This window comes from Electrona antarctica, assembly GCF_951216825.1.
Source record: "Electrona antarctica genome assembly, chromosome: 8".
Classification (NCBI taxonomy): Eukaryota; Metazoa; Chordata; class Actinopteri; order Myctophiformes; family Myctophidae; genus Electrona; species Electrona antarctica.
Genome location: NC_136789.1, coordinates 19,440,781 through 19,460,563, shown reverse-complemented (window position 1 = coordinate 19,460,563; position 19,783 = coordinate 19,440,781). Strand labels below are relative to the sequence as shown.

The window sequence follows — 19,783 nt, the reverse complement described above, 5'->3', positions numbered from 1 at the left end:
TATGTAGTTTTTATAGTTTTAGTCGACGAAATGAACACTTGCTTTGTTTACCTGTGTTTCAGGTCTAGCTGAGTCCATCGTGGCAGCAGCATGTTCCAGAGTTGGACAGCGAGTACTCCATGTCGACAGGTCAGAAATGAAAATGTTATTGATGGTTTACTTTATATACAATATAGTTGATATTTGACAGCTATAAACCCTCAGGGAGTGCAATAATCTTTGCAATTTGTAATTTTGTATCAATTTTGGACATTCACCATTTTGTTAGTTTTTTCTTGCACCCTGATAACATCACCTTAATGTTCAGTAATAGTAGCTACTGGTAGCTAATCGTACGTCCAAAACTGTTACTTGTCAGCATTCAAATTCAAAAATAGAAGATGTGCAAGCTCACAACATAATTGTGACACTGATGTAATGATGTATTTGGTGTTGCAGGAGGAGTTACTATGCAGGGAACTGGGCTAGCTTTACTTTCAACAGCCTCCTCACCTGGATTCAAGAGTACAACAATGTGAGTCCTCTCCTCTCCTCTCCTCGTTTTATCCATATCAAATGCTAACTTTATAAGTAGCATGCAGATTGTTGGCACAATTTTCTCTCTCTCTTAAAGTTAGGCATTTTATGCTTCTCTTACTACATTACTACATTTTCTTTTTGGTAATGTGTGTGTGTGTGTGTGTGTGTGTGTGTGTGTGTGTGTGTGTGTGTGTGTGTGTGTGTGTGTGTGTGTGTGTGTGTGTGTGTGTGTGTGTGTGTGTGTGTGTGTGTGTGTGTGTGTGTGTGTGTGTGTGTGTGTGTGTGTGCGCGCGCATGGTGGTTGTGTGTGTGTGTGTGTGTGTGTGTGTGTGTGCGCATGGTGGTGTTGTGTGTGGTGGTTGTGTGTGTGTGGTGGGTGTGGGTGTGTGCACCATGTGCACTGGTAGGCGAGTCACATAGAGGAGACGGCCCATGATTGGTCCAGCTTAATAGAGGAGGGAGAGGAAACCATATGTCTGTCATCTACAGACTCTGCCATTAGTAACCTCCAGGTGTTCTGTTACGCCAGGTAACACACACACACACACACACACACACACACACACACACACACACACACACACACACACACACACACACACACACACACACTGGATAGGGTAGGCAGTCCAGCTGTCACTATTAGCAGCGCACGTCTGCATCATCAAAACAGTGCAAATCCCACATGAGAATGACACACTTGTAGAAATAATGATTGTTGTTTAATCTAATCTGAGAACTGCCAATGGTTTCAGAACAGAACAAGCAGTGAGCACGTAACACTCCTAGGGTCTTGTATGAGTTACAGTTATGTACAATATTAGATTAATACATTTAAATGAAAACATCCTGTTCGTAATGACCACTGCTGACTCCTGTCTTGGGCTGCAGCTAGTGATTATTTGCATAATTGACTAATCAGATTATTTATCTGATCATCTTTTATGAATCCAAATGATACATTTTAGACCATACAATATGCATGTTTACAATATGTTTTATCATGTGTTTGCCCCACAGTCAAAAACATAACTGGGGAACAAAGACAAGCACTGACATTTTGGCAAAGTTGTAATTACCACATTACAGTATGTACTATGTGCTTTCCAACATGTAATATCAGAATGTCTTACAAGATACTGCATAGACCCATTATTCAATTTCTAACACGTTCAACGTTCACTTTTATTTGTAGCCCAAAGAGACGTTAATTTTGTCTTGGAGTCTTGGGCTAAAAGCTGCAGTACAAAAAAAAGAATTTTCCCTAGATTGATTGTCCCTACTTGTCTCCTCAGTCAGGAAGAGGAGGCAGAAGAGGAGGAAGCCACTAAGACGGCTGGTGCTTCGAACACCACAGAAGAAGAATCCGGAGGAGGAAGTGGCTGCACCACAGAGACCACAGGTTTGAATTCCAGACGCACGCTCCGAAAACCTATCCAGGTTGTGCAAGGATGCACTGTGATTAGCCAGTATAGCCACTTTGAGTGGCAGTCGGGGCAAACGCTCTCGCCAGAACATGATTTACTATTCTGTCCTATTCTGGCCCCGAGTCGGACTAAGCGAACTTCGACACGGCAACTCGCTGGCTTTAGCTCACTCTGTGGTGTCTCACGTGGCTCAAGTTCTCTTGAGACGGCGGGCCTCTGTCGCGGTCTAGTCCATAGAGTAATATATTTAGGTCTAGTCCATAGAGTAATATATTTAGGTCTAGTCCATAGAGTAATATATTTAGGTCTAGTCCATAGAGTAATATATTTAGGTCTAGTCCATAGAGTAATATATTTAGGTCTAGTCCATAGAGTAATATATTTAGGTCTAGTCCATAGAGTAATATATTTAGGTCTAGTCCGCAGTTGTTGTAGGCGAGAGGCTGAGAGGCGAGAGACACTTCCGCGTTGGCCACAGAAGCGGGGCGTGGTTGTAAGCACAACCCGGCTAGGATTTCGAATGTCGCATCCCAGACATAATCTGAGGGGTATTGTTGTCGCTGTCGGGTGGAAACCTTGTATGTCCAAAACTGTTACTTTTCTGAGGATGTGGGGAAATGAGCCTGTGTTCCAATAGACCTAGGGTAGTTATTATTTAGTCACACACGCTTAATACTTTTTCATTGGTTAAATATTTATAAAACCCACAGACACACTTAACCACTTTCACTCTCAAAACAATTCAAAAATATCAAAGACTTCAGCTCAGGATCTTCCTTCATAGAACTCCCCAATAACTGAGATTTCTGACATTCTGATGAGAATTCTAAAAGTCTTCTTTGTTTTGATCTCCTGTAACGTAGACGCACCAACTGGGAACGCCCAAGAACTATCAGACGTAGACGCACCAACTGGTAACGCCCAAGAACTATCAGACGTAGACGCACCAACTGGGAACGCCCAAGAACTATCAGAATCACCCGAAAAACTAACCACAGAAACACCAGAACAGGTATTAAACACTGGATGGATGAGTTGAATGATCAATGTATTCATTCATTTATGGTAGTGATGTAAATTCAGAAGGATTAATAAATGCAACAACATTTTAGATGAAAATTCAGGATATTTGAATCATGTTAAGACTTAACACTGACTAATGACGTTGTAGGTTGTGGAGACAGAGCAGGAGGGGCCTAAGGGCAGCCAGTCCATCCCCTCTCCTTCTGAGAGCCAATCTGAGCCAGTCAGGAAGAAGATCACCTATGCTCAGCTGCTGAAAGAAGGACGACGATTCAATATCGACCTCGTGTCAAAGGTTTCTATTCTATTCTATTCTATTCTTCTTTTTTTTTTTTTTTTGTGGCTTTCGCCTTTATTTTATATATTTTATGGAGGGACAGACAGTAGGCTGACAGGAAATGGGGAGAGAGATGGGGGGAAGACATGCAGTAAAGGCCGTCGGGATCGGGAGTCGAACCCGCGGCACACTGCCAGACTGGATTACCAGCCAAGGTGCCTGGACCGCTGAGCCATGGCCCAGGCCATTCAATTCTATTCTAAAGGTTGTGTTGTGTTGTGAATTTTTTAAAAATCGAAGAACGAGTGACATAGAAACATAGCTTTTTCAGAAAACTGTCAGGATGTAGAAGACATTTTTAGAATCTGATCTCAGGTCAAAATGGGTTAAAGGGTGTGACGAGTCTGTAAGGTTAATCTCATAGATCAGTGGTTCCCAAACGTTTTAGCTCGGGACCCAAAAGACAAATTAGATGTTTTCCCGGGACACAAACCAGTGAAAATAGCTGATCTACAAGTTCACTGTAGATCTGCTATTTTCACTACTTCTTAAACATTTCTTAGATTTGTTTTCTTTGACTAGAGCGTTTCCCGCTGGGGACTGGCCTACTTGGAATGATGCACGTTGAAAATGCATGCCCCACCCAGATATTATGTCTGTGTCCCTTTTATGCCCATATATGGAGTTTTTGTCAGGCATGCCCAAATATGGAGTCTATACAGACGTCAGAATGATGTCAGAACAGGCCAGCTCCATATATGGACACTGGGCAGGGACCCTGTCCAGAGCCCTGTCAGAGGCCTTTTTGGGCGACACCGGGCACTGCACTGCCTGTGGGGGTGTGGAATGCGTGTGTGGAATTTGAAGTCGGTGGGGCGAACGGTTCTCGAGTTACATGGATTACAGGCGTACAGACGTACGTACACACGCACAGACTTTTATAGTTAGATTTCTTCATGAAATTACTGAAAAAAATCATTAAATTCACGATTGTTTTTGCTTTTTGGGAATGTTTATTGAAAATGTTTTGAAATTATAATTAACAAAATGTAGGAAACAAAAACCCGACCAGTGACATAGATGATGGTTTTTCACCTCTGCTTTTCCTTCTGTCCTTTTTTCCCGCCAGCTGATGTATTCTCGTGGCCCATTGGTTGACCTGCTCATCAAATCAAACGTCAGCCGCTATGCCGAGTTCAAGAACCTCACCAGGATTCTGACCTATCGGGACGGCCGAGTGGAACAGGTAGGACCGCCCTGGGACACGCAAAGGTTCTACTAATGAGGAAGTTTGGAAAACTGAATTTGATATTCTTTGGGTCTTGAAATACATTGTCGCTATCGAAAACCTTGTATGTCCCGATCCGATTACGTGATCGAGGCCGATCACATCATTTTCTAATGATCTGAATCAGTTCGGGAGAAAAAAAATTTGATCGGGACATCCCTAGTATCAATATTATATCCATATATCGCAGACATTATCCAGTCTAATATCAAGATATTATCTTGATATTAGACTGGATAATGTCTGCGATTTTGGATATTGTACTAACGTGATATGGCATAAGTTTTCGGGAAAAATCAAATGATCGGAATCGGATTGGGAGGCCAACAAAAGGCCAACATCAACGATATGATTGTCTTGAAGGATATGATTCACTGGTGGTATTTAAAAAAATGATTGGCTGTCGGTGTTCATCAAATTTCTCTGAAAGTGATCCCTACGATATCGTTCACTACTGTCATCGTTATAGTTGTGGTGTGGACTCCACTTATTTTAGAAAGATTTTTTAAATGACATACCGGTATTTATAGTTTTAGTTTTTGGCGTGGACAGCCCTTAATTGGTATGGAACCTTTCTGTAACATATTCATCCCTTGGTCAGAATTTGGTATAATCTCTGTGTGCGCCTTTCTATCTAACAAATCTGCCTGCATGTTTGTGTGTCTAGAGGGCTTCGTTCAACACACACACACACACACACACACACACACACACACACACACACACACACACACACACACACACACACACACACACACACACACTCACAGAGATGGATGGCCGATGGCTGACCCCTCTCCCTCAGCCCCCTGCCTCCTCTACTCTCTCTCTCTACATTCACACCTCCATCTCTCCATCCACACGTCCCTTCAACTACCAGCTGATACTGTCTGTCTGTCTGTCTGTCTGTCTGTCTGTCTGTCTGTCTGTCTGTCTGTCTGTCTGTCTGTCTGTCTGTCTGTCTGTCTGTCTGTCTGTCTGTCTGTCTGTCTGTCTTGTCTGTCTGTCTGTCTGTCTGTCTGTCTGGCGGTGCCTCTGCTATTACCAGCCCAATGTTCAGATGCTCAGTCTGTCTGTCCATATGTCTAGTTTCGATGCAATAGAACGTGTGTGTGTGTGTGTGGCGCGCGCACGTGTCTAGGTTCCGTGCAGCAGAGCTGATGTGTTTGCCAGTAAGCAGCTGAGTGTGGTAGAGAAGAGGATGCTGATGAAGTTTCTGACCTTCTGCCTGGACTACCAGGACCAGCCACAGGAATACCAAGGTACTCCATGAACTGTCCCCTCTTGTTCTCAGCCTTATATATTAATATTTATTTTCGTGTCATTGGTTCCAGGGGGTCCCCAGCTAAATTAGATAATTGCACCACAATCATTTTAACCACTGCTATTTTTGAAAATCTCAGAAAAATATTTAAAATGTTTGGAAAATAGAAATAGTGAATCATTTTGATCATTTGTCATGTCCTTGACATGTAAAAAATTGAGAACCACTCTGCTACATAAACGCACTGGTTACCATTTACCGTTGATGCCTTGCTCAACAGCGTTCGCCGAGCGTCCGTTCTCCGAGTTCCTCCACACCCAGAAGCTGACGGACAACCTGCGGCACTTCCTGCATCATTCCATCGCCATGGTGAAGGAAGACACGCCCACAGAGGAGGGCCTGGCGTCCACGCGTCACTTCCTGCGGTGCCTGGGTCGCTATGGAAACACACCCTTCCTGTTCCCACTGTACGGTCTGGGAGAAATCCCCCAGTGTTTCTGTAGGTGAGATATCAATCCATTGTAATAATGTTAACTAGGGCTGCAGCTGTTGAGTATTTTCTTGGCGATTGTTCCATCGATTACTTTTCTGATTAATCAACTAATCGAGAGGCGTGCTGTCTTTGACCTTTGATCAACTGGGTCACTCATTTTCATTCACCCAAGAAACGATTTAATGTCTAATGTCACTTCCTCCAGTCCGGAATTGGTAGAAACTACTTATTACTTCTGCTCAAAGTTCAAACTGCTCATAACTTAGGGATGGAGCTTCGCAATACCAAGATAAAAAACAATGGGAAAAAGGGATAAACAACAGTCAATTAAAATTCACAGGTAAAATAAAACCAAAACATAAGAGTACCGAAGTCTGACATAATTTGCGCGTCCTACCTGGGTCACGTTTTTTCCCCTTTCTGAATTGTAATATTGCGTCAAATAAGAACTATGTTCCAAAAATAACTCTCGCCTGCCAATCAATACAAAAATGCATAGTTTTTCCTTGTTCTTTTGAATTCGTTTTTTTTTTATTTGTGTCAGACACTGTGGTTCATTAAGTTTACAATGGGGAATAACCACCATAGGACCCCGTCACCAAAGCGCCTTCATGTTTAATATGCTGCCAGGATCAAAGCATCTTCCACGTTCTGGATTCATTCCAGAGTTTGTTAGCCACGCTGATCTTTCTACGCTAAACCCATTGACTGATTAACAACAGACAGACTGACTCCGATATGGTTATAAGTTGATTGTTGGTTCTAAATATATTAATTGCCCAGTGTTACATACAATACAAACCCTGCTCCAGGCCGGGATGCCCACGACAGATACCGCGTTCGGAAAATGTGATTTTCATTGGACTGGCTCTTGAATCAATCAATCAGTCGACTATCAGCGTGTCTATATGTAGGACACACTGTTTATCTCTTGCTCAATCTGTCAGTTTTTTATAGCCGCCATTTGAAGCTTTTAAGATCTTTTAATCTTTTCTATTTCATGTCTCTTTCAAAGAAACTCAGTCTGGCAGATTATCTGCCCCGTGCACGGGAGCTTGCGTGCGCGTGTGTAGTCCTATGTGTGTGTGTGTGCGTGCGCGTGTGTGTGTGACTAAGTACAGGCATTTCACAGCCTGTCCCTCAAGACCTAAAGTGCTAAAAGGTGACCATTGACTCGGAACACAACACACACACACACACACACACACACACACACACACACACAGCATACTGTACATAGATAGACGCACACACTGTCCCCGGACCGATCTGCATCGCTATATCTGTAGTAGCACACTAAAAGTTTGATTAGAAGGGGAAGGGGGGACACGGTTAGGACAGAGAGAGGGACGGGAGGAGGAGGGAGGGGGGAGGGAGTACTGTAGAGCGAGAGAATAGAGAGGTGAAGCAGGTGTGTATCCCATCGTTCATTTAAAAGAATGATCTCTCCCATGCTGACATCAATTTCCTACACAACCATGATTAACAACCTTTGTTCCTCCCCCTGCTCTCCTCCTCATCCCCTGCTCCTCCTCCCCACTTTGCTCCTGCTTAAGGCTGGGTGGTGATATGACTTCAAATCAATATCGCCAGTATTTTAAACTTTCCGCCTCGATAGCGTTTATTTAAAAAGTGAGCAGGCTACAACTACAATCAGACGTCCGGAGGTCATCAAAAAACCAGACAAAAAAACAACCCATATATATGTATACATATAATATAAAATTACTCAACCCATACCCTTCTTTTGACCCAGAAATATTTGTACTGCAAACTATTAGATGCTTGTTATTCAGCTTTAACTGTCCGGGCTGAAATGCAGTCGGTAGCATTGTCGCCTCACAGCTAGAAGGTCCTGGGTTTGATTCCCGCTGGGGACACTGGGGGCGTGTTCTCTCCTCCGCATCATCAGTGTCCATACCCTAGGCGGGGTTGGCGAAAGGGCCTTTCTTTGTGGAGTTTGCATGTACTCCCCCCCCCCCCCCCCCCCCCCCCCCCCCTGTCAGGTGAAAAGCAGCGGCTTGGACGCTCATGCATTGAAGGAAGCATGAGGTCAGTCCATTGCTCTCCCCAGGTTGGCTGAGGGAGTGTAGCGCCCAGGATTACATTAGATATTTGACACTGGGTGAAAAAATGGGTTACAAAATCGTGGGATAAAAAATAAAAAATAAAATAAATTATTCAGTTATAACTAGGCCTATAAGGTTGGTTCTAAATATGGGTTTTGATATATTTACAGTTAATTGCCCAGCCATACTCCTGCTCTCCTCTCCATCCTCCATCCCCCAACTCTCCTCCTCTCCTATTCAACGTATACACAACCGCTGTTCCTCACTCTCTCCTATACGGTTGACCTCCTATTCCTCCCTTTCTTCCTCTTGTATCACCACTCACCTCCGCTCTCGGCTTGAGACGGATCTGTTGCATCAAGAATTTGTCTCCTCTCCTCAAAAGTGAAAAGATCAAGGAATTAGACTTTTAGATTAGGTGTTAGATTTTTTGATTATAATATTCATTAATTTACTTCCAGACACTGGACTTTTGAAGAGGTTGATTAAAGTGGCCAGCCGCTTTAGTTTTAGCATCCAGTTTGCACAGTTTCTCGCGTCAATACACGCATGTAGCAGGATTAAGAATTACACTTAAAGCTGCATGTATAGGCGTCGCGCGCCGAACACAACTCGCTGCAACACAGGCTTTAGCTTTCACAGCCAAGTAGCATGGCATTACAGCCCGCACAGAGATTACTGTTTTAACTAATGCCAATTTTCCAGGAGCACAGTATATCACACTTGAGCTGATGTCCGTGCTGATCTGTGTTTGCATTACATACTCGCAGCGGGAGGTTCCTGAGCTGACCTATGCGTCCCGGTGCCTTCCCTCACCCGAGCTGTATTGATGTCACGGTCACCTGAAAGGATTAAACGGGGACACGGTTGCGCAGTTGGTAGTCACCTCACAGCTAGAATGTCCCGGGTTCGATTCCTGCCAGAGACGCTGGGGGGGCACTGCTGGGGGCGTGTTCTCTCCTCCGCCTCATCAGCGCCCACCCATACCCTAGATGGGGTTGGCGAAAGGGCCTTTCTTTGTCGAGTTTGCATGTTCTCCCCGTGTCCCCTAGGGTAGGTACCCTCACAAAAAACATTGTGTTCGCATAGACGCCCGACAAAGCCCGATGCACCACGGTGGATTCGAAGCCACAACCTCTATGGTGGTGCACAGGCTGTATCAAACTTTTAGCTTTTCTTACAGTAGGCCTAAATACATAAATAACCGATTCCATGCAACCATTGACTCCGGCCCTGTGACGCCAGTGCCAACAGAATGCACAAAAAAGGCTGTGAAGAAGACCCTGTGAAACGGCCTGTGAACCTGAAGTAGTAATCGGCCATTTTCGAGCCACCATGGGTTCCCTTCGCTAGCGTTAGAAGCGCCAATATGCTAACCGCGAGGGTGCACACCACAGAAGCAAGTGTTGCCTAGTGATCCAAAGAGTATCCAAAGAAATTAAACTGTCCGGGGTGCTCCCAAAAGCCTGAGGAGACTATAAAACGACACACATTTTTTGGGAAAGTGAAATATCCCTTTATCAAATGTGAACAAAGCAGATTCTGCCAGTATTTTCTTTTTAACTCCTATAACGCCTATAGTTGATTAATGCCAATTGAAGCCTAATTTTGATACTAACACTTAACGGCATTGCCGTTGATTAATGGCAATTGCATTTTTACAGTGCTTTCGATCGATCGAGCCATAATGCTACTTACGTTAGCCGGTTAGCTAGCTATGTTGTTAGCACAGCACTGGATCGTCCATCTTAGATCGTCGTCGCCATAATAATCCATTCTATCCGTTTCTTTCAATTCCTTGCATTTTTGGTCAAAACAGTGTTTCTTTGACGACACAGAGCCGGCGATGTGGAGCTCTCCAGAGCTCCGGTTTGGATTCACATTGTAAACAAGGCCTGTCCAGTTCCGTGTAGCTTCCTAGGTTATGTCTACTGCTAGTGGACCGGAAATGTGGCTTTTCAAAATAAGAGCTCAAATGGAAAAATGCTGGCGTGAATTAGATCCTAATTTTTCAATAAATGCTGGCGGATTAAGAGTTAACTGTCCCTGGTACATATTACTCTTTGAGTTGGTGTCATAAGTGATTTTTTCATGCAATGGCAGAATGCACCTAGTGTGCATTCGTGTACACTCTAAAATGGACGTAGTGACTGTCATGGATTGTTGTTGTATTCCTGTTTTGAAGCTTTGAGTTTGGCAAATTGACCAAGCTTCTAGCGCCACTCTAGCGAACAGAGTGGCGCTTTTCAAGCAATGAGATAATGTTTTTATCGCATCTGGTGTGAATGCATCTTCAGACAACTGAGGATGTCTTCCAAGTTTTATGACTAGATGATACATGATTCCATAACCATCTTTCATATTTAAATGATTTCAGTGAACAAAACATTTGCTCCTATAATTGTCTTTAGTGTTGGCCTGTAAAATTATCAACAGGGCTAGTGTGATGCTTCTCTAGCTCATATAGGTCATGAATATTAATGAGGAGGGTGTCGCCCCTGGCACACCTCGTTTGCATATTAGATGACTCTTGCTGGAGATTGTCACTCACATGCAAAACATGCACGCATGTACGCAAGCACGCACGCACGCACGCACGCACGCACGCACGCACGCACGCACGCACGCACGCACGCACGCACGCACGCACGCACGCACGCACGCACGCACGCACACAGCCAAGTCATTTTTACCAGAGATGTCTTACCATGGGATTCTGTGTATAATTAATTAATTTGTCATTTGAGTTTAAATATAAAAAATGTGCTCAACAGTGTGTTAATTTTATATACTAATATTTAATATTTTTGACTACCTTTTTAAATTAACATCAGAAAGATATTTTATGTATTTCATCACTACAAATCTACAGTTACTTTATTCATGGCAAATATTAAATAATGAATAGATAGATAGAAAAGACTGACTGGACATAATTGAAACTTTTACTGTAAACTTTCAAAGTTTTTCTTTTAAATATCTGACAAAAAATAAAATGAAATTATACACTATGAAATCACGAGTGTTAATTCAAATAAATGGACCTAGAAAACTGAGAATTGAATAATTGGAACCAAATGGACCTTTTTTCAAATTATTTTAATGTGTACACGCCTGAGCACACTCCTGAATGTTAATGATTTAATGTGTAACGGTATTGCATGCCATTTCTTTTAGAAGGAATACAAAGTAGCCGTGTCAATTTAGATTTTAAATGTTGGCTATTCCAAAATAGTAGATCTACAAGCTCACAGCGTGTCACTTTGTGCCACGCTGCAAGCTTGTACATCTGCTAACTACCCATTTAGAAGGCATGTGTTGACTCGGCCTCAGGTCGTAATGGGTTAAGTCAATTGATGTCAAAGTAAAAACACCTGCACTGGATTCTGTCTGCTCGGTTAATCATTTCTCCCTGGTTGGTCTGTAAATGCTGATAACCTCAGCAGGTTATTGTGTGTGTGTGTGTGTGTGTGTGTGTGTGTGTGTGTGTGTGTGTGTGTGTGTGTGTGTGTGTGTGTGTGTGTGTGTGTGTGTGTGTGTGTGTGTGTGTGTGTGTGTGTGTGTGTGTGTGTGTGTGTGTGTGTGTGTGTGTGTGTGTGTGTGTGTGCAAGAGTGCGTGCGTGCGTAACAATTTGTTTGTGATGTAATTTCCCGTCATCATATTTATTACAATGTTTTCTTTTAATTAAGCCGTTCCCGTTTTACACACACACACACACACACACACACACACACACACACACACTATAGTACCAGGAACATTATAGTGAAAGAGCGAGGACAGTCATCTCTGTCAACCTAGTCTTATTTTTTCACATCCTTCTCCTCTCCTCTCCGCCCCCCCCCCCCCCCCCCACCCCCCACCAGCCTTCCCCAATGTAAAAAACTGGCACGCCAAATTAAAAAGGTTTAAAGAGATCTAAAGGTTTGACGCATGAATGCACACACATGCACGTAGGCATACACACACACGCACACACACATACTGTACAGACACACACATACACACAGGGCGTCATTAACATGAGCTGACAGACATTTAGATTGCTATTAGCTTTTAATTAAGTGTGTGTGTGTGTTGGTTTGTCTATGGATGCCTCAAGACGCGGCCTCAGTCAGGACCCCTCTGTGAACCCCGACCCTGCAGACACGCACGCACGCACGCACGCACGCACGCACGCACGCACGCACGCACGCACGCACGCACACACACAGACACACACACATAGACACGCAGACATTTAATCTCCCCAGACGAGATGACAGTATAAGAACCTAGGTGGCTTTGTGTGTGTGTGTGTGTGTGTGTGTGTGTGTGTGTGTGTGTGTGTGTGTGTGTGTGTGTGTGTGTGTGTGTGTGTGTGTGTGTGTGTGTGTGTGTGTGTGTGTGTGTGTGTGTGTGTGTGTGTGTGTGTGTGTGTGTGTGTGTGTGTGTGTTTCCATATACAGGACACATCACACACACCCTGACCCACTGTGCACGCGTGCATGCGCTGCAAGCACTCTTTGATTTATGAAGTGTGCCATAATTTGATAATGTTATTAATTAGAGGAGAGAGAGAGAGAGAGAGAGAGAGAGGGTGAAAAGAAAACAAAAGACCAGGAGGAGGAGAAGAGAGATGGAGTAAGAACAGAACTAGGGCTGCATTGTTTTCTTAGCCATTATTGTATCCATTACTTTTTCCTGTTTATTGAATACTCAAGAAGTACTTTCTTGATTATTCAAGAATTTGTGTGTGTGTCTGGTAGATTTGTTCCTGTTACTTACTGTTACTGTCCAAACGGTGTACAAAAAAAGCCAGTCGACAAGCTGGCTATTTTGAGTATTTTCGCCACCGTATACCGTATTTTCAATATTTAGAAAAGTCAATTACTATACTAACATCAACTATTTTATATGATCGATTAAATTGATTAGTCAACTGTTAATGTGCCCCTGTCATCTGCATTATTAGCACAAAATAGGCAAGCTGAAATAACGGTTAACATGGACTTGGTTGGTTGTGGTGACAATTTCAAGTCGGGCCTTAAACCCATTAAAACTGGAAAAGCATCTGTGTCATTTTTAGAACAGGGGTTTAATATAGCAGATAGCTTGTACTGTACATCTGCTATTGAAAAGTCTTGTGTCCAGGGCTCTCCACCAGGCGGCGGAGACGCCAAGAACCGGTAAAAATATTACTTGCGAAGCTGGATGCTGCTAAACTAATTACTCTGCCAATGTCGTGTGACTGTGATCTGTGACTTAACACATTCTGGGCGAAAATAGCAGATCTACAAGCTCATAGCGCGGCACTGAGTGCCGTGCTATGAGCTTGTAGGTCTGCTATTTTTGAAAAGTCTTGAAAATATTGTGCAAATCTTTGAATATATATTCTTTCAGACTGAACGTTTTGAACTCAAATCTTTGCTATTGGGGGGGGGGGTCCCTGGAACAACATATTTTCAGATGGGGGTCGGCGGCCAATTACATATAGTTTTTGGGGTCCTTGACATGAAAAAAGTTGAGAACGACTGACATAGAAACATGGGTTTTTCAGAAAACTCGTGTAAAACGATTGGAGCAAAGACTGTGTGCGGACCACTCCTCTATTTGTAGAATCGTCCTCAGGTCTAAATGGGTTAATAAAACTTGTCCAATGTCGTCCTTAGCAGAACATGAGTTAAATTGTCTCTTTAGAAACGTGCACATGTATACTAAGGCTATTCAACTAAATTGTTCCGGGGGGCACATTGTCAGAAACCCAAGTCAGACTTATTTTTAGAACTCTTCCGCGGGCCGGTCCAACTTTATTGGGGAGCCGGATTAGGCCTCCGGGCCACCAGTTGAATAGCCCTGCTGTATACACTTAAGGGCCTTTCAAACGTGAAGCGATATAACGCGCCTATAGTTCATTTTCAACGAGACCTGCGTTTTTGTACGGGGCACTGGGGAGCAGTCGCGGTGCGATAACGCAAGCGTATTTACGTGAGCGCGGCCCCGTGAATTTGTTGCGCGCGTGCGTGCTCGTTTCGTGCACACGCCCACGACTCACCAGACCTGGATACTGTTTAGCTTTTTTTTTTTTTACGCTTGCGTTGTTGCGCCCCTCTTGAGAAGACCTGGAGGAGACCTGTCGTTGATCCAGACCTGGAGGAGACCTGTCGTTGATCCAGGCAACAACGCCTGCGTTCCTCGCTTCCCGTTTGAAAGGCCCTTTATACTGTATGTTTGGTTGTTTGTTTGTTTACTGTTGAGTGGGAAAACAATGTTGCACAATAAGCTAATCATCTGAGGACCCCCCAAAATAATTTGGGGACCCCCAGTTTGGGAACCACTGCTCTACAACAAACGCAATGCTCTGCAGTCTGCACTGGGAAGGGGAGAGGTCCAGCAGGTCTTTCCCATAGGCACAGCTCAAGAATTCACATGGACATGGCCCCTTACTGTGTGTGTGTGTGTGTGTGTGTGTGTGTGTGTGTGTGTGTGTGTGTGTGTGTGTGTGTGTGTGTGTGTGTGTGTGTGTGTGTGTGTGTGTGTGTGTGTGTGTGTGTGTGTGTGTGTGTGTGTGTGTGTGTGTGTGTGTGTGTGTGTGTGTGTGTGTGTGTGCTTTCCAGAATGTCTGCTGTGTTTGGAGGGATCTACTGTCTCCGTCATTCCATCCAGGGTTTGGTGATCGACAAAGACAACAAGTAAGAAATCTTTGTTTTCATTATAATGGCTCTAATCTTGACTCTATTCTCCAAGACCACTTAAAGATGGAGTGCCGTGATTTTTTTTGCCACCCTAAAACATGATCATCAGGTATTATTATTATTTAAGGAGGAATAGGAGGAATTTAAAAAAAAAAGTGTACAGTATTTGTTAAAATGTCGTTTTTATGTGGACACGCTCACCAGTTCATTACGTATGCCTGGTTTACCTGGTGGGTGGTGATGGGCGGTGATCCACCTGAACTGAAGCCGCACCCATAGCTGTGGTTGTATGATAAAGGGGGTGGGGGTTAGGGGAGGGGATGATATTGTGATGTCACTATATCACATACCAACCACACCAAGGGGTCTAATGAAGTACTGTCACCTCATAAACACATACTAAAATCACAGCACTCCATCTTTAACAATAGAGACATCGGCCGGATGGAAACCTTGCTATTGTTAAAATGTCATTGGTTAAATATGTAAAAAATTTGAAAAAGCCAATGGTGCCGGAGATTAGCTGTTTACGGACACACGGGCGGATGAACAGACGGAGTGAAAAACATACTCTCCCCTTGCCTTCGGCCTGGTGGAGACAACAAACAAACAGACTTGACCACTTTCACTTTAATAATGTTTCAAAAATAGAGAAAGTGAACAATCTACAAGCTGACAATAGGTGACTGGTCGATGCCCTCTGAACTTGTAGATCGATAGATTGGCAATATCTGCACTCTTGTTATGTTGGCAAAGCAAGGTATTGATTTACCAAACAAAAAAGGTGAAATACGGAGATACAAGGTTTCTTCCCAAAAGCAACGGTATTTGTTTTGAGAGAGACTTACACCAGGCCAGCATCATCCATATTCTGAGACAACCTTTGCAGAAAATGCAAATCTCTACAAGCTCACAATGTGTCACAATGTTGTGAGCTTGTAGATCAGCTATTTTATGCAAGAGACCCCATCATACTAAATAGTATGGCTTAAGCTTAGGAGGGTGAGACAGAGCCTGCGATGTGAGTGAGAGTGAGACAGAATCTACTTTGCTCTGCGTTGAGTGATGCAGCATTTAATTTTAACTTGTTAATTGATTTTCATCAAGCCAAGAGAACAAAGGCGTTGTGTGTGTGTGTCTAAATTAATCAGTTAGCCAAGAGAGAGAGAGAGACACACACACACACACACACACACACACACACACACACACACACACACACACACACACACACACACACACACACACACACACACACACACACACACACACACACACACACAGTAACGACCTCTTAACTAGATTGTTGACATAACCCTGAGATGAAAGAAGAAAATGAGTGTGTGTGCGTGTGTGCGTGTCCGTGTGCGTGCGTGTGTGCCTGTCCGTTGATATATTGAGTGTGTGTCTTTCATCTTGGCTGGTGGGCAGGTTGCAGTAAATGAGTTGTCAAAGCTGTTTTGTACCGCTGACCCACATCTGACAGAGACAGCTCACTGTGTTCAGTACTGTCTCTGGAACTAAACAGCTCACTGTGTTCAGTACTGTCTCTGGAACTAAACAGCTCTGTGTTCAGTACTGTCTGTCTGGAACTAAACAGCTCTGTGTTCAGTACTGTCTGTCTGGAACTAAACAGTTCACTGTGTTCAGTACTGTCTCTGGAACTAAACAGCTCACTGTGTTCAGTACTGTCTCTGGAACTAAACAGCTCACTGTGTTCAGTACTGTCTCTGGAACTAAACAGCTCACTGTGTTCAGTACTGTCTCTGGAACTAAACAGCTCACTGTGTTCAGTACTGTCTCTGGAACTAAACAGTTCACTGTGTTCAGTACTGTCTCTGGAACTAAACAGCTCACTGTGTTCAGTGCTGTCTCTGGAACTAAACAGCTCACTGTGTTCAGTGCTGTCTCTGGAACTAAACAGCTCACTGTGTTCAGTACTGTCTCTGGAACTAAACAGCTCACTGTGTTCAGTACTGTCTCTGGAACTAAACAGTTCACTGTGTTCAGTACTGTCTCTGGAACTAAACAGCTCACTGTGTTCAGTACTGTCTCTGGAACTAAACAGCTCACTGTGTTCAGTACTGTCTCTGGAACTAAACAGCTCTGTGTTCAGTACTGTCTCTGGAACTAAACAGTTCACTGTGTTCAGTACTGTCTCTGGAACTAAACAGTTCACTGTGTTCAGTACTGTCTGTCTGGAACTAAACAGCTCACTGTGTTCAGTGCTGTCTCTGGAACTAAACAGCTCACTGTGTTTAGTGCTGTCTGTCTGTCTGGAACTAAACAGCTCACTGTGTTCAGTGCTGTCTCTGGAACTAAACAGCTCACTGTGTTCAGTGCTGTCTCTGGAACTAAACAGCTCACTGTGTTCAGTGCTGTCTCTGGAACTAAACAGCTCTGTGTTCAGTACTGTCTGTCTGGAACTAAACAGTTCACTGTGTTCAGTACTGTCTCTGGAACTAAACAGCTCACTGTGTTCAGTACTGTCTCTGGAACTAAACAGCTCACTGTGTTCAGTACTGTCTCTGGAACTAAACAGCTCACTGTGTTCAGTACTGTCTCTGGAACTAAACAGCTCACTGTGTTCAGTACTGTCTCTGGAACTAAACAGTTCACTGTGTTCAGTACTGTCTCTGGAACTAAACAGCTCACTGTGTTCAGTACTGTCTCTGGAACTAAACAGCTCACTGTGTTCAGTGCTGTCTCTGGAACTAAACAGCTCACTGTGTTCAGTACTGTCTCTGGAACTAAACAGCTCACTGTGTTCAGTACTGTCTCTGGAACTAAACAGTTCACTGTGTTCAGTACTCTCTCTGGAACTAAACAGCTCACTGTGTTCAGTACTGTCTCTGGAACTAAACAGCTCACTGTGTTCAGTACTGTCTCTGGAACTAAACAGCTCACTGTGTTCAGTACTGTCTCTGGAACTAAACAGTTCACTGTGTTCAGTACTGTCTCTGGAACTAAACAGCTCACTGTGTTCAGTACTGTCTCTGGAACTAAACAGCTCACTGTGTTCAGTGCTGTCTCTGGAACTAAACAGCTCACTGTGTTCAGTACTGTCTCTGGAACTAAACAGCTCACTGTGTTCAGTACTGTCTCTGGAACTAAACAGTTCACTGTGTTCAGTACTGTCTCTGGAACTAAACAGCTCACTGTGTTTAGTACTGTCTCTGGAACTAAACAGCTCACTGTGTTCAGTACTGTCTCTGGAACTAAACAGCTCTGTGTTCAGTACTGTCTCTGGAACTAAACAGTTCACTGTGTTCAGTACTGTCTCTGGAACTAAACAGTTCACTGTGTTCAGTACTGTCTGTCTGGAACTAAACAGCTCACTGTGTTCAGTGCTGTCTCTGGAACTAAACAGCTCACTGTGTTTAGTGCTGTCTGTCTGTCTGGAACTAAACAGCTCACTGTGTTCAGTGCTGTCTCTGGAACTAAACAGCTCACTGTGTTCAGTGCTGTCTCTGGAACTAAACAGCTCACTGTGTTCAGTGCTGTCTCTGGAACTAAACAGCTCTGTGTTCAGTACTGTCTGTCTGGAACTAAACAGCCTGTGTTCAGTACTGTCTGTCTGGAACTAAGCAGTTCACTGTGTTCAGTACTGTCTCTGGAACTAAACAGCTCACTGTGTTCAGTACTGTCTCTGGAACTAAACAGCTCACTGTGTTCAGTACTGTCTCTGGAACTAAACAGCTCTGTGTTCAGTACTGTCTCTGGAACTAAACAGTTCACTGTGTTCAGTACTGTCTCTGGAACTAAACAGCTCACTGTGTTCAGTGCTGTCTCTGGAACTAAACAGCTCACTGTGTTCAGTGCTGTCTCTGGAACTAAACAGCTCACTGTGTTCAGTGCTGTATCTGGAACTAAACAGCTCACTGTGTTCAGTACTGTCTCTGGAACTAAACAGCTCACTGTGTTCAGTACTGTCTCTGGAACTAAACAGCTCACTGTGTTCAGTACTGTCTCTGGAACTAAACAGCTCACTGTGTTCAGTACTGTTTCTGGAACTAAACAGCTCACTGTGTTCAGTACTGTCTCTGGAACTAAACAGCTCTGTGTTCAGTACTGTCTGTCTGTCTGTCTGTCTGGAACTAAACAGCTCTGTGTTCAGTGCTGTATCTGGAACTAAACAGATCACTGTGTTCAGTGCTGTCTCTGGAACTAAACAGCTCACTGTGTTCAGTACTGTCTCTGGAACTAAACAGCTCACTGTGTTCAGTACTGTCTCTGGAACTAAACAGTTCACTGTGTTCAGTACTGTCTCTGGAACTAAACAGCTCACTGTGTTCAGTACTGTCTCTGGAACTAAACAGCTCACTGTGTTCAGTGCTGTCTCTGGAACTAAACAGCTCACTGTGTTCAGTACTGTCTCTGGAACTAAACAGCTCACTGTGTTCAGTACTGTCTCTGGAACTAAACAGTTCACTGTGTTCAGTACTGTCTCTGGAACTAAACGGCTCACTGTGTTCAGTACTGTCTCTGGAACTAAACAGCTCACTGTGTTCAGTACTGTCTCTGGAACTAAACAGCTCTGTGTTCAGTACTGTCTCTGGAACTAAACAGTTCACTGTGTTCAGTACTGTCTCTGGAACTAAACAGTTCACTGTGTTCAGTACTGTCTGTCTGGAACTAAACAGCTCACTGTGTTCAGTGCTGTCTCTGGAACTAAACAGCTCACTGTGTTTAGTGCTGTCTGTCTGTCTGGAACTAAACAGCTCACTGTGTTCAGTGCTGTCTCTGGA

General features: G+C 43.8%; 1 protein-coding gene across 1 annotated transcript in view; it reads left to right on the top strand.

Annotated features, from left to right (window-relative positions):
- Positions 1-19,783, top strand: part of LOC306928649 (rab proteins geranylgeranyltransferase component A 1-like) — a gene marked incomplete at its 3' end in the record, with an annotated part of 48,823 nt that overhangs the window by 8,547 nt on the left and 20,493 nt on the right. The window contains exons 2-11 of the mRNA XM_079508919.1: positions 63-129; positions 439-514; positions 927-1,048; positions 1,815-1,921; positions 2,810-2,958; positions 3,118-3,264; positions 4,376-4,492; positions 5,676-5,796; positions 6,079-6,301; positions 14,958-15,032. Of these exons, the coding sequence (XP_079365045.1) occupies positions 63-129; positions 439-514; positions 927-1,048; positions 1,815-1,921; positions 2,810-2,958; positions 3,118-3,264; positions 4,376-4,492; positions 5,676-5,796; positions 6,079-6,301; positions 14,958-15,032 (1,204 nt within the window). The remainder of the gene's footprint in view (positions 1-62; positions 130-438; positions 515-926; positions 1,049-1,814; positions 1,922-2,809; positions 2,959-3,117; positions 3,265-4,375; positions 4,493-5,675; positions 5,797-6,078; positions 6,302-14,957; positions 15,033-19,783) is intronic.